Source organism: Rhamphochromis sp. 'chilingali', assembly GCF_963969265.1.
Source record: "Rhamphochromis sp. 'chilingali' genome assembly, chromosome: 14".
Taxonomy (NCBI): domain Eukaryota; kingdom Metazoa; phylum Chordata; class Actinopteri; order Cichliformes; family Cichlidae; genus Rhamphochromis; species Rhamphochromis sp. 'chilingali'.
Window position 1 is genome coordinate 14,865,810 of NC_137941.1, and position 14,836 is coordinate 14,880,645.

The following is a 14,836-nucleotide window of genomic DNA, read 5'->3' on the forward strand; positions in this document are numbered from 1 at the left end:
TTGTTAAAATCCACATCCTAGTCGTCTCCATCAACTAAAATGCTAAATGAGGAATTTTCTTTGAGATCGAGGACATTTTTCATACTGCTTTCATCTCTCCTTTGCAAAACTGCAAGTTTCAATTTGAGATTTTGGCTCTAATGAAACAATTAAGATTTTAATTACACAGAAAGTTGCTGGATTATTGTAAGCAATCAGACATGAAGGTGGTACCATCTGTCTTTCTGCAAAACTACATACTCCCGTTTACTATCAGACAAATGCGTATTTAGTCATGCAAAAAGATTTTTACTTTTTATTCCACAGGGTCAGACAGGCGACTGTTTGTTTTCATTTAGTACAGTCTTTCAAACAAAGCCAAATCTATAAATGTATCCGCCGGTGCTAAAGTGGCAAATGCTGTAAGGAAATGACAGTTTGCCTGAGCAATCAGCCTCAGATTCCTGTTATTGCTCCTAGTTACTCACATGCTAACAAACATGTCTGGGAAGGTCAGCGACTCCGTATGGATACGCAAACACTGGAAACTGGGCCGCTGGGATCAGATATTAGTGTCTGTCTGGAAGCGGCATCTGATAATGGCGAGAAGTGTGCTGCGATTTGCCCGACTGAAATATAGAAAACAAAGGAAGGATGATAGACATTTGAATCGATTGATATGCTAAAGTGGTAAATGCTCATTTGGGGTCATAGTCTTTTCCTTTATAAAGGAGACCAGGCACACTGAAAGCATTTTTGACAGTGTATATGACTGAGTGGTGTTTTGACTCTCTGGCACGGACTCATCATGCAGATCTGGTGAACAACTTCTTCGCTTCTAATCATAGTTTAATAAGAGACTAACTGTGTCCATCCAATCTTGGTGAAACAGTGGCTACAGTATGTGGCACATAATGGTAAGCAATTTTGAGGGGATAAAATGGAAAAAGACAGAGAGAAGAAAAGCAGAGAGGATAATTCTTACTTTTAGAGAAATTCTCTGCTCTTGCTCACCCAGCTCTTTTATAATATAGCTAAAAAGCCTGTGCGTGTGGGGAGTGGTGGTCGATCTTTGTCTTCCTTTGTTTCTGGTAATATGAAGAATAAGAACATCAATGGAATACTTAGTATCTGTAATGCAAATGTGTAAGACCTTTGTGTAAAGCGCATGACTCCAATGCAAGCCCAGTGTCCAGATGTTAAGGTTGTTGTGCTATTGTGTTGCAGGGGGCCCGTGTGTGGCTGAGACACAAAGAGCAGCTCCGCCCCTCTACTGTCAGCTCTTGTGATGATTCAACCCTCATCCTCACCACCGACTATGGGAAGGTAAGAAGACGTTCTTTTTCACTAGTCTTGTCCCTGATTCGTCACCTTGGCAGTATATCTGGAACATGAAGCTTTTATCGTTGGTTTAAGCATTCAGACTCTGTGTTTGCAAGTTTACGCTTAAACCAACATTATTCCTTTTAAAAATTAACAAAGCAAAGGCGCTGAGGTGCTCAGAGAGTATTTAAGTGTCCATAGCTGATTGTGTCCATTTAAAATCTCACCCTGGTTTTGTCGTGATCTGCGGAGGCAGACCGTGTGGCGGTGTGTGTGGTGGACCCAGGTGCGAACACAACGAGAGTAGACTGGAGTAAACTTAACTGAAAGCGAGCCTTTATTTTGGCTGGTGACAAGGAGTGCAGACAAGGCAGAAACGCAGAGACAAACTAAACTATGACTAAACTGAGAAAGTAAAACTAGGAAAAACTATGAAGACACAGGAAACCATAACTATGAATACTAAGACTGGCTGTGACAACATGGAGGGTGGGAACACAGACGACACGACACAGACTACATGAAACACAGAGACTAAATACACATGAGGGATGATCAGGGGAAGTGGCCACACATGGGAGCACAGCTGACACACATGAACCTAACGACAGGACAGGAGAAGTGACACTGAATACGCTGACAATGAATACAGATTTTCAAAGTAAAACATGGAGATTAGACATGACAAGAACTAAACATAACCACGCAGACATGACACATGAACCAGGGAGACTTAGTACAGGGGGAGATGACATAAATAACTAAGGAACAAAACTAAACTGCAATCTAGAAATTAACTAGGTGAACTAAGCTAGGTGCAAATGAATACAAAAGATACATGAAACTCAAATACTGGGTCGCTTGACCCAGGACCATGACAGGTTTCTGTTAACTCGTCCAGGGTCGTATAAAGTAAAAGGGGGAGGTTTGTTTCCCATTGTGTATATGTGGGAGACCTAATTGTTTGCACATATGTGTTTCATCTGAGGGCTCTGCAGCGGCATCAACATCTTTTGTAATAAAGTAAGAATGACAGGAATGGAGTCCAGCAATTCACTGGCCTCAGCTTATCTGTTTGGCAGTGCGTGGTGGTCTTTGTGTCTGGAGGAAATCCTGTTACAGAGGCAGAGAGAGAAATAGACACAGGGAAGCAGACACACACACACACACACACACACACACACACACACACACACACACACACACACACACACACACACACACACAGAGGTGGAAGGTCAAAAATAATTTCTCATTCAAGTCTTTGTGAGTCAAAAACTGTAGATCAAAAGAAAGCTGTTTTATCTTGTGTTATATATCTGTACTTATATGCGCTTTGCCTTCAGAGGAGTCCTTCTAAAAAACGGACTTATAAAGTAGAGAGTAGGTTGCTAAATTGTAAGGAAGCTGCATTTTTTTTTCATGCTCGTGCATTAACTGGTTAAAGGAGTACTTGCTTTATTGTCACTGAAACTTTGTGAAGCTCTGGAGTTTTTGTCAGGTGCCCATTTCCACTGGATGCACTGTTTTTATCTAAAAGAGTGCCCCTTTGTACATTGATGTTGTTAACTTTCACACTGTTATTAATATTGTGGCCACACAAAACCAGTATTGGCAGTCCTGTACTGGTTGCTTAGGGCTTATGACAGTTAGCCATGATATTCGATGTCATCCACCATCGTTGCAAAACATTTCGAGCTGCTGGCTCTGGGTCATTTTACATTACATTCAACATTAGAGCCACACTAGTCTATAACACAACAGCAGCTACACAAAGGGTGCTGTCAACGCAGCACAGCAACAACATATGTAAGTTCACTGTTCATCAGTTCTCTCTCATGATCCTCTATCCTTCCTTCCAAGCTGCATTCATAGCTTTGGGACTTTTGCATCCCCATCTCCCTTTTCACATGGAGACTGGAGTTTCAGGCCAGTTCATCCCAGTCTGTTAGGTTACCTGTTCACTTTCTAACACCATCATCAAGTCTGCAAGTGACATAATGGTGTTTGGCCCAGACAGGTGCAACATGACTCAGTTCACAGGGACGAAGCATGGCACCTTGGTGCAGAAACAACAGTCTGACCTTGAACACAAAGAAGAGCAATGAGCTAATAGTGGATCTAAGAAAACAGAAGCTTATTGCTAGAAGCTGTGAATGCATTCCCATCCATATAAATGGTCTGGAGGTGGAACAGATGTCTGCTTTCAAGTAAACTCTATGGAATATGGAATTAAGTACTGGGCCAGTTTTTGGTGTTTGTAGTCTAATTGCGACAGGACTCTGAATTCGAATATGATATTGTTGCAGAATTCAACTGTGGCAACAAGTCAGCTTGTGAAATTTCTTCCTTCATATATTTTCCACAATCAACTGTAAGTGTTGTTGTTAGCAAGTGCTTGGGAACCATAGTACCTCAGCTACAAGGTGGTTACCACATAAAATTATAGAGCTGAGTGCTGAGGTGCTCTGCTGAGTCAACTGCAGAGATCGAGACCACATCCTCAGTATGAAAAACGTGCGCAGGGAGCTTCATGGCATGGTTTCAATGGCTGAGCAGCTCCTATGGGTGTAGTGTGTAGGTGGCCTTGTACTCGTCCATAAATTGTGTCTGTGAGTTCAGGACTTTTAATTGACTCTCAGAGAGAGCCTGGAACAAACAAATCAGGTGACTTTAGTTGACTGCTGCTAACACCTGCATCTGCTAACCAACCAATAGAAATGTCCCATGAAATAATGTGATGAAGTTGACAAAAAAATTGTAAAGAAACAAGAAACAGAAGAAACTTGTAGAAGGATTATTGTCTGCTATCATCATGACTGTATCGAAGATATAGTTGAGAAAGAGTAAAGAACAGTGGAGGACTAGCAGCTGTGCGTGTTGGTTCTAGTTTAGTCTACATGCATTGAACTTGATATCCTGCTCAGGTTTATTAGATCTATGTCACACAGTGTGGTTTCCACAGAGTGCTGGCGCCTTAGATCCTAGTGAACGTTCATTGCCAATGACTCTGCCACAACCACTGACTTTTTTCCATTCTGCCATTCAGGAAGCAATAGAGGCAACTAAACACTTTAGTTTCTTCAGTGCTGGTGTTCTTTGATCTCAGACAGTGAACCATAAATGCACAATCAATAATCTGTGTACATATATACATAATTTTCCCTGTTTTTTGAAACACGTATACATGGCCCATTTACTCATCCTCGGGCCATCGTAGCATCTTCTGCGGTGTTTCTGTGGTCTGTGGAAGGGATGCAGTCAACCCTGCGCTGTCCAAAGGGCAGGGACAACTCTGGGTAATGGAATATGACTGGAGAATGACGTGGAGTGCTACTCCCAAAATATTCCACCACCCTCAGTGGGAGTTAAAAAAAAAATAGCATTAGGTTTATGTGGTGCTCCACTTTTTTGACTGGTAGTAGGACCACTGCATTGATGGTGGCCTGAAGCTGGTCTCATATGATCTCGACATGTGAGCAGTGGATGCTGCTTATCGAGCCAGGCACATGTGTCTCTCCTCTGTTTCCAAAGCTGTAACAGAAATGCCAGGAATGTGAGATTGGGAAACAGACCGTCTCCACCATCAGGATTCCTAGCTGACCTGATGTCATCCCCCGTTCCTGGATGACGTACAGTATCTTCTTTTCTTTTTTTTCTTTTTTTTTTTTTTGCCTGTCCCATTTGGTTCTTTAGCCATCAGAATTGTTGTCTGAAGACCAACAAGGATACCCAATGGATTTACTTTGCCAAATGGATCATCGTGGCATTGCCGTATTGGTCCATTTGGTCGATCTTTGTTTTTATTATTTATTATATTTTATTTTCAGATGTTACAGACGGGACAGACATGAGTGAGGGATAGGAAAGGGAGAAAGAAAGAGGAAGGAAAGGAAAAACAGAAGGGGAGAGGGACAGTGAGAAAGGGGGGGAGAAAAAAAATAAAAATCTCCTGGATCACCTGTTGAGAGAAGAATAGAAAACAAGCAGAAAAAAAAACAAAGCAACATACTAAACACAACACCATCGCATTAATCTAGCTAAGTGTAAACAGCAGTAAATACTAAATATTCAATGTTGTTGTGCAGCACGCAGGACAGATGTGCTTCGAAGTAGCAGCCAAGAAAGGTGTAATTTGGGTCTACGAGCAGTGAACACCCGTGTGCATACCTGTGTGGATCAGCGCGCTTGTATTCCAAAGGTTTCTCCATGTAACGATCTGCTAGGGAGTGTGGGGGGGCCACAGCCCCGTCCTCCGGGGTGTGAAGCGGGTATGGAGGAGATCAAAACTCCAGACATCCAGAGGCCCCCAGAACACAAGAGACCATGGAAGACCAACAGAGGGGCAGCCGCGCCACTGTTCCAGTAAGAGCTGAGGAGAGTCCCAGATGAGGGCTCACTCAGCAGCCGCGGAGCAGAAGCCAGGGGGAGTTGCAGTGACGCGCCCGTGAGCTCCGCCGGCCCCCAGCTGTGCCTGAGTGACCGAGCCCCAGGCCGAGAGGCCGGGGGCACGACGTACAGTATCTTCTGAGGTTTATAGGCACTTACTGATCTAGTCTCTGTCTCTTATTTAATTAAGCTTCTCTATCAAGCCCAGGGTATTGTGTCTGTGTATATGTGTTGTCTGCCAGCCTGCCTGTGTCTGTTTCCTACCATATCAGAGGGTGTTTGTTAAATGTATTGTGGCAGCATTTTAAACTCGGGGGTTGGGATATACTATTATCCATTGCTCCCTGCCTGAATGCCCAGCTTATCTCCATAGAGCACCACCGGAGTTTCTTTACCCACACGGCCTGGGCCTGGCTCCTGTCATATTAGCCATCATATCAGCATTCATCACTGCCATAGTCCTGACCGGACGGGTAAAATACAGCAGAGTGAATGTCTTTGTGTGTTTGAGTGCATGGATCCATCTGTGTGTCCGCGTGTGTGTTTGTGGCCAGATGGCACAAGCTGGATTAACGGTGTGTGAGTTATCCCCAGAGGAGTCTACATGTAAAGAAAAGCAGAAAGAGGATCGGCCACCTGAGCCGAATACCTGCTGCTGGGCTGTCATTGTTGTCCCACTTGACCAGTGTTAGTCTACGACCACCAATGAATCGTTTTACACATACAGTACAAAATGCATGTGGCTTGTGGCTTGACTAACTGAGAAAATCAATGGCATTTTTATTAATAAGAAGTGAAAACAGTTCCTTTTTGATGGCCTCAGTTAATAGTGACTGTAAACTAGCCTCCGTCCCGAGTTGATTGTACACTAAAAGCCTTTTTCATGACATTAAGAATTTAACTCGAGCGAAAAACCTATTCTTATCCAGTGTGAATCCTGAAGTTGTCCAGAGCCTGTAGACATGCTGTCTGCAGTTTTAAATGGGTCATTGATGGCCCTTCAGCCTTTTCTGGATAATTAGTCAATGGAGCTATTATGTGAGCCTTTATGTGAGTGATGCACATACACAAGTAAGCTGGAAGAAATAACACAAACATTATTGTTAGCATCTGTTTGTGTGATAAACAAAATCGTTTTTGAGGATTTGGATTTACATGGATACTTTGCCTGATTTTTTGAGCTGTACACAATCTCTCTCTGTTATTTCTTTTCATATTTTCACCAAGCCTCACCCCCACCCCCTTCACTGCCTCTCTTCTCTTGGGTCTGGGCGGGATCCCCCTGCAGCAGATGGATTCACTGTAAGACAGAGGGACTCAGAGTTTTTAAAAAAATGAGAAAGGGAAACAGAGAGAGGCAACAAACAAGACTGTGTTTGTATCCAGAAGCTTGTGATTTTGTGTCTGTCCATGTGCCCCAGTAAAGGCCTGAATACAGCTGACATTAAAGCATAAGTGCTGTGAGCCACAGAGCCTGACTCCACCTATATGTGAATATTAAGTAGAGTTGCTTGGACAAAGCGCAGCAGCAGGGTGTGGTTTCAAGGAAGAGGAAACAAAAGGGAAGAGCAACACAGCTGCAAAACAACTTTAAAACTCAGTTATTTGCTGTTGCTTCCTTTTAGTCTGTGTAATTTTTGTATCATTTTAATTTATGTTATATAAATTTCTTTCTAAGGATGAAAAAACCCCAAACAATCTGCCAGTTATGTATTTCTTTAAGTCATCTGCTGTAGCCTATCCCAACCATCCCAGAGGGAAAGCCGGGGTACACCTGGACACCATGAATGTGACTATCCATTGATTTTCTTTTTATATAATCATTTTTATTTTAGATTAATGTATTGTTTTATCAAGAAAGCAGGGATAGAGTGCAGGAGGAATGACATGGAGGAAATGGCCTGGGGCCAACTTCAGTCCGGGCCCTCGGAGAGACGTTTCAGGACACGGGTCATCTGTTCGACCCAATGAGTTTAATTTTATTCATATTTTTTTTATTTGTATTTCATGCACACATAACGATTTTTTTGTGGGCTTACAAGACACAAAAAGTACAGGCACAGTGGTCAAACTTTTCATTAAATTTCTTTTATGTTTGTTATTTTACAGCTTGGCCTTCAACAAAATAATCTTCTTTCTCTGCTCAGCCTACCAAATAAAACAGCCATAAAAAGGTTTTCTTGCAAAAGTGCAACTCACTTTTTATGAGTCAACAGAAATGGAGGACATTTTGCCAACAATTATGTAATATCATGTCTTTAAATGATGGGAAACAAAACAAAATGAGCCTGATTGTCTCTCTGAGGCTTATGCCAGTGTTTCTGAATGCATGTGTAGTATTGTAACAGTGTAGCTGTTCTGTGTAATGCAATAAAATCATAATGTATGTTGATGTCTATGTCTTTATCGCTATCTTGACATATTAACAGGTTGCTTAACCTTATACATGGGGTATCAGATCGATTTGTCACAAAGTAACCTGCTCAAGGAAGTGAATGACACTTTTTTTCAAACAAAATAAAGATTTTTTTACTCATTAGTGTGGGCATGACTGCAAAATGTTAGTCTATATCAAAGCATTTGATATTTTGGGGGTGTGGGATAGCTCTTTATTTTAAAAGCACAGTGTCACAAAGACAGGAAAGTAGGGAGAGATGGACTCAAACCCAGGCCCCTGCAGCTTTTTGGCACATGCGTTATGGGAGGTTCCCATCCCATATCTCCAGTAAATTCTCCAGAGTAATGATGATTTATGCAAACTGGAGATATTACTCCAGTTTGCATAAAACAGAGTTACAACTTTAAGTTCAAGGAAACCCAAAACACCTGCATATGCAGAACACACATGACCTGTAGAGTTATGTGTCCGCACCGAATCCTAATCTGTTAAATTTTTGAAAATTATGTAAAATATGTCTTTTCACTGAGTTGTATAGGACATTAGGTTAAATTAGGAGAGAAACTAAGCGAAACACGGGGTGGTTAGCACTGTCGTCTCATAGCAAGAAGGTCCTGGATTCAAGTCCCCGCCCTACATGAAGCCTGCGTGCCTCCCCTTTGTCCTTCCCCGAGGACTTTGGCCTCTTCCTGCATCCCAAAGACATGCACGTTAGGTTAATAGGTGATTCTAAATTGGAAGTAGGTCTGGATATGAGTGTGAATAGCTGTTCTATCTCTCTGTGTGTTAGCCCTGTGATAGCCTGACGACCCAACCAGGGTGTATCCTGCATATAGTCATCATATAAATGAACACTGGGGCTTTTTGCATTTTCTGCTTTGTGTGCTGCGCGTGTGTCCAGCATCATAGCTCTCTTGTGCATACAGCCTCCATTTGTAGAAGATCAATTTGCACCGCAGACAGCTTTGCTAATCAATCATGTCGTTGTAAGTGGCATGAAATAGTTTCCATCATTACACCACTCCAATCATTAACAGCGGTGACGCTGCCCCCTCTGTGGAACAGGCGTTGTGATAATTGTCTCAGGGATGTCTTGTCTGAAAGGTTATGACTTAAAAATGTTAAATGGACAAATTTAACAATAAATTCAAGCTGTGATTTCATTTGGTTTCGTTGAAAGGAGGAAAAATAGAAATCCATGCGTCTCAGGTGTCTTTTATCTCTTCCCCAAGAGGAACTCGTGCAGTCGATAAATCATTTGAAAACAAATTAATAACGATAAATATTGATGAGCTGTGGCTATTAGGAGAAAGTTCAAACTTCTCTCACAGGAAAGCAACCAACAATGAAACCAAGATCACAGTGGGGCAAAACAGAGGAATGTGAAACCTTTTGATGCCCAAAACTTCAGCTCAGTTTGCCCCTGGGCATCTCTGATGTTTCAGGGAGGAAAAAGTCCCTGCGGCTCGCTCTGTGAAATCTGAGCCACAAGTTATTTAAAGAAGATCAGAAACAAGGTGATAATGTGCACGGAGACAAACACCCACTCTGTGTCCCGACATACACAAAAATGCAAACAGGTAAATTATCTCCCCGTGTTACACTCTGCTCCCAGCCACCTTAAAGCTGCTTTGAACTTGCATTTGGTGAATGCTAACATCAGCAGTCAGTGTTATTGTAGATATCTGCTGTTTGTCATCAGTGTCAACAGAAACGCTTTTTAAACCACGTTTTTGTTTGGCGGTCTCAGTAATTATCTTAAAAAGAAAAAGAAACCAAAGAAAATCCATCAGAGTGTTTAAAAATGGCATCATTCCCTTTAAGTGACTGGTGTAAATGCTAATGCTGCTGACTGTGGATGTATTCAAAGTGAAAAGCCTTTCTGATTTATTAGTCACTCAGGCCCCATAGTGAATCTTCACCAATTTGCCAAAGGAGAGGGTGGGGTTAAAGCCAAATGTTGAAGGACATCTGGCTGCAAATCTGCAAACTTCTGCTCGCTGAATGACATCATTGCACAAATTGCTTTTTCTCAAAGGTCTTTACTCATTTATAAACGTTAATACCACAGAAACATTACTGACTACATTGTTGTTGTGACTTTTTCTCATCATACACCCATTCTATTATTTTGAAAAGTACGAGGCTACTCGGTGAGAGTTGTGTTACTTTTGTGTGGACACAGTCGCCCCTGCTAAGACGGTACGGTGTTATCCTAATAACAAACCGTGGGTAACACAGGAAGTCAAAGCTGTCCTCAACATGAAGAAGAAGGCTTTCAGGAGCAAAGTGAAGGAGGAGATGAAAGCAGCACAGCGGGAGGTGAAACGCTGCCTGAGGGAAGCAAAGGACACCTACAGGAGGAAGGTGGAGCAGAAGTTGGAGAGGAACAATATGAGGGAGGTCTGGAATGGTGTGAAAACCATCACAGGCCACAACACCAAGAAAAGCACAGTGGGGGGGACTGTGGAGAAGGCAAACGAACTCAACAACTTCTTCAACAGGTTTGACCAGCCCACAACCCCCCCACCCTCACCCTCACCTTCACTACAGAGTCCTCCCCCCACTCTCCTGCCTCCCTCGCTTCCCCCCCTTCCTGACACCATGACACCCCCCTCCTCCAATCCCTCTCTCAGCAGCAAGACATCTCCCCCCCTCCCCTCCTCCCAAACATCTCCCAGTGTCACAGTGGATCAGGTCAGGAGGCAACTGAGGAAGCTTCGCCCCAGAAAGGCAGCAGGCCCAGACAAGGTGTGTCCTAGGATGCTAAAGGCGTGTGCTGCTGAACTTGGGGAGCCGCTACAACGAGTCTTCAACCTCAGTCTGCGACTGGGGAGAGTGCCCGCCCTATGGAAGACATCCTGCATCGTCCCGGTCCCCAAAAAGAACCGGCCCAATGAGCTGAATGACTTCCGACCGGTGGCACTGACGTCACATCTTATGAAGACTCTAGAGCGGCTCTTCCTCAACTTCCTCCGACCACAGGTACAACATGCCCAGGACCCACTACAGTTTGCATACAAGGCGGGTGTCGGAGTGGAGGATGCCATCCTGTACCTCCTACACAGAGCCCACTCACACCTGGATGGGGGAAAAGGCACGGTCAGGATACTGTTTCTTGACTTTTCCAGTGCCTTTAATACCATCCGGCCCTGTATGCTTCAGGAAAAACTGAACAGGATGGAGGTGGACCCCTGCCTGGTCGCTTGGATCTCCGACTACCTCACCGACAGACCACAGTACGTCAGGCTGAAGGACATCACGTCTGACACTGTGGTCAGCAGCACAGGAGCACCACAGGGAACTGTGCTGTCCCCTCTTCTCTTCACCCTGTACACCTCTGACTTCTGCTACAACTCTGAATTATGCCATATTCAGAAGTTTGCAGACGACACGGCCATCATGGGGTGTATCTGGGATGATCAGGAAGAGGAGTACAGAAGTCTGGTGAGGAACTTTGTCGCATGGAGTCACACAAACCACCTGCAACTCAACACCTCAAAGACTAAGGAACTGGTTGTGGACTTCGGGAGGTCCAGAGAAGGTCCACTGCCGGTTCAGATAGAGGGGGAGGAGGTGGAGGTGGTCAACAAGTACAAGTACCTCGGGCTGTGGGTGGACAATAAACTGGACTGGTCATGCAACACAGAGCACCTGTATAAAAAAGCCCAAAGCCGACTGTACTTCCTCAGGAGGCTGAGGTCTTTTAACATCTGCAGGAAGCTCCTGAGGATGTTTTACCAGTCGGTGGTTGCTGGAGTACTTTTCTATGCTGTGGTGTGCTGGGGGAGCAGCACAGCAAAGAGGGACTCATCCAGGCTGGAGAAACTGATCAGGAGGGCTAGCTCTGTGGTCGGCATGAAGCTGGACACTCTGGTGAGAGTGGCAGAGAAAAGGACATTAAAGAAACTGATGGACATTATGGACAATGCCAGGCATCCTCTGCACACGGCCATAAACAATCAGAAGAGTCTGTTCAGTGACAGGTTGCTTCTCCCCAAGACAAGAACTAACAGACTTAAAAACTCCTTTGTCCCACACGCCATCAGACTGTTTAACTCCTCTCTGGAGGGGAGAGGGAGGGGAAACAGGAGGACAAAGGAGGGGGGAACAACTAAGCTGTAGTGCCTCTGCACCTCACTGTACAATACCTTGTGCAATACTTTTGTAAATAGTCAACAGTGCAATAGACTCAATACTTGAAATGTGCAATTCACTTGTATTTTTATTTTTTATTCCTATTTATTCTATTTATCCCCTTTGTATATTTTATTTATATTTGTCTCTGTATTTATATATGTGTGTGTGTGTGTGTGTGTATATATATATATATATATATATATATATATATATATATATATATATATATATATATATATATATATATATATATATATATATATATATATAACAATTCTGTAACTGTAACTTCGGTCGTTGCTGTGCTTTTTGGAAGTCGAATTTCCCAGAGGAACCCACCCGAGGGATTAATAAAGTTCTATCTTATCTTATCTTATCTCTATAAACGGCCTCGTCGACATTTTTCTTTAAAGATTTACTAACTGCACATGTGATTATTTAAGATATTCAGACTCTAATGTATGCCATCCCGGAAAGGGTTTTACAAAATAAGACACATTTGAAAATGCAGGTCATATAGTTTATCTTCATGCAGCTGATTTTTATAAAGGTATAATGTGCACTCACTGGCCAATCTATTAAGGACAGCTGCTGGGATTTTCATACACAACGATCTCTAGCAGACCGAATGTTCTCAGTCTGCTTTGAGCTGACAGGAAGGCAACAGGAACTCAAATAACCACTTTTACAATCAATGTATGAACAAGACCATCTATGAGTGCACAACACATCAAACCTTAAAACAGAGGGGCTACTCCAGATGCCATCTACAAGAACAAAAACTTCTATTTGCATGCTCTATTAAAGGAAAGATTTGATATAGTCCTACTTCATGTTCATTAGATCTACTTTCAAAGAATCAACAGAGCCTCAAATGTTTGACTACAGTCTATTAGCAGCCTCATCAGCCAGCCTTTGCTGACTCAGTGTTTCTCTGAGACACAGTGTCTCCTCCCTGCTGGGACACACATGAACATGCCAGGAGAGCAGCAGTAGTGCATTGGGATGCCACAGCCTCTTATCCATCAGTATCGATCTGGACACCGCTTCCCTGACTGGTGACTGACATAGTTGTGGTCTCTCTGCTCTCTTATCTTGTGCATTAGAGTTCTGATAGCCAAAGAAGGCTGCGACCGTGGCTCAGGGGGTTTGGGAAGCGCATCTGTAACTGGAAGGTTGCCGGTTCGTTCCCTGGGCTCTCTGTCCTGGTCGTTGTGTCCTTGGGCAAGACACTTCACCTACCGCCTACTGGTGTTGGCCAGAGGGGCCGATAGCGCAATATGGCAGCCTCGCTTCTGTCAGTCTGCCCCAGGGCAGCTGTGGCTACAACTGTAGCTGCCTCCACCAGTGTGTGAATGTGAGAGTGATTGAATAGTGGCATTGTAAAGCGCTTTGGGTGCCTAGAAAAGCGCTATATAAATGCAATCCATTATTATTATTATTAAGAACCTTATTCGCTCTCACTCTTTCACTTCCATTATATAAATGCCGTTAGATCTTATCCATCCCTTAATTTCTCACCCAGAGAGAGGTCGTGAAAGAGCCATCCGGACATGAGTAAGACAGGGGCTCTCTGCCTGCCTGGTATGCTGGCAGCAGGCACAGACAGGCACATATCAGGGGTGCAGTCTATCTTATTTTACTTCAGTTATTCCTGAGTGATATTTCTGATCTACCTGTCACCAAAGCATGCAGCGGAAGACTGACGTTCTGTCAGGAGTTTGATTAACATCTTAAAGGTGACCCGGACATAACTTGTTTTGTTCAAACCCTGATGTAACTGGCTGCTTGCTGTCTTTGTTAGCCATGATTAGAGATGCCATGAGTAAACATGGGGTAATTTATTGTGTTGCTATAGTTTTACAATGGTTTTAAACTTTATTGGTACTCTTTACTTCAGAAATAAAATAACAAAGTTCATTCCACTAAATTATCAGTTACTAAACATGAAAAAGGATCCCAGTTGAATTTTAGTGAAATGCAGGAGGTATCGATGTCGTTTACTCTCCTTTTCTTGTGCAGAGACAAAATGGTGCAGCTTCAATGTACAACAACTTGTGCAGTTCCACTTATGGGCTCATATAAACCTTGACAATACCTTATGTTAACATATATGTCTATGTACGTGTGCCTTTTGCTGTTACAGGTGATCTGCCTACAAAAAGAGGAGCTGAACAGGGAGATGGTGTACCCAATGCACCCCAGCAGCATCCATGGAGTAGAAGACATGTCCACACTGGCAGAGCTGCACGAAGCGGCAATCATGCACAATCTGTTTCTGCGCTATCAGAAAGACAACATCTATGTAAGTGTTCATTGATGTACCAGTAGAGTCCTGACTTGAGGTTTGTGAGTCAATATTTCTGGGAATAAATAATGTGAGGAACGGTGAAAAGTAGAACACGTCTCGAACAGGGGAGGATATATTTATATACTGGAAAATGGTCAGAAAGTTATACAGGGACAAACAAAGAGGACTGGGGGCAGGGTGATGTTTAATAATATTAAATAATACTTACAATACATATAAACTCTGGAATAATGTGCGCGTATTCAGAACAGGATTTCTATTATCCTTGTTTCACCTACTCTCACCCCCAGGATTGC

At 43.2% G+C, this 14,836-nt stretch overlaps 1 protein-coding gene across 2 annotated transcripts in view; it reads left to right on the forward strand.

Moving 5' to 3' along the window:
* Window positions 1-14,836, forward strand: part of myo10l3 (myosin X, like 3) — a 61,881-nt gene that overhangs the window by 12,288 nt on the left and 34,757 nt on the right. For both annotated transcript variants that reach the window (XM_080903411.1, XM_080903412.1), the window contains exons 2-3: window positions 1,207-1,305; window positions 14,376-14,534. In XM_080903411.1, the coding sequence (XP_080759537.1) occupies window positions 1,207-1,305; window positions 14,376-14,534 (258 nt within the window). The remainder of the gene's footprint in view (window positions 1-1,206; window positions 1,306-14,375; window positions 14,535-14,836) is intronic.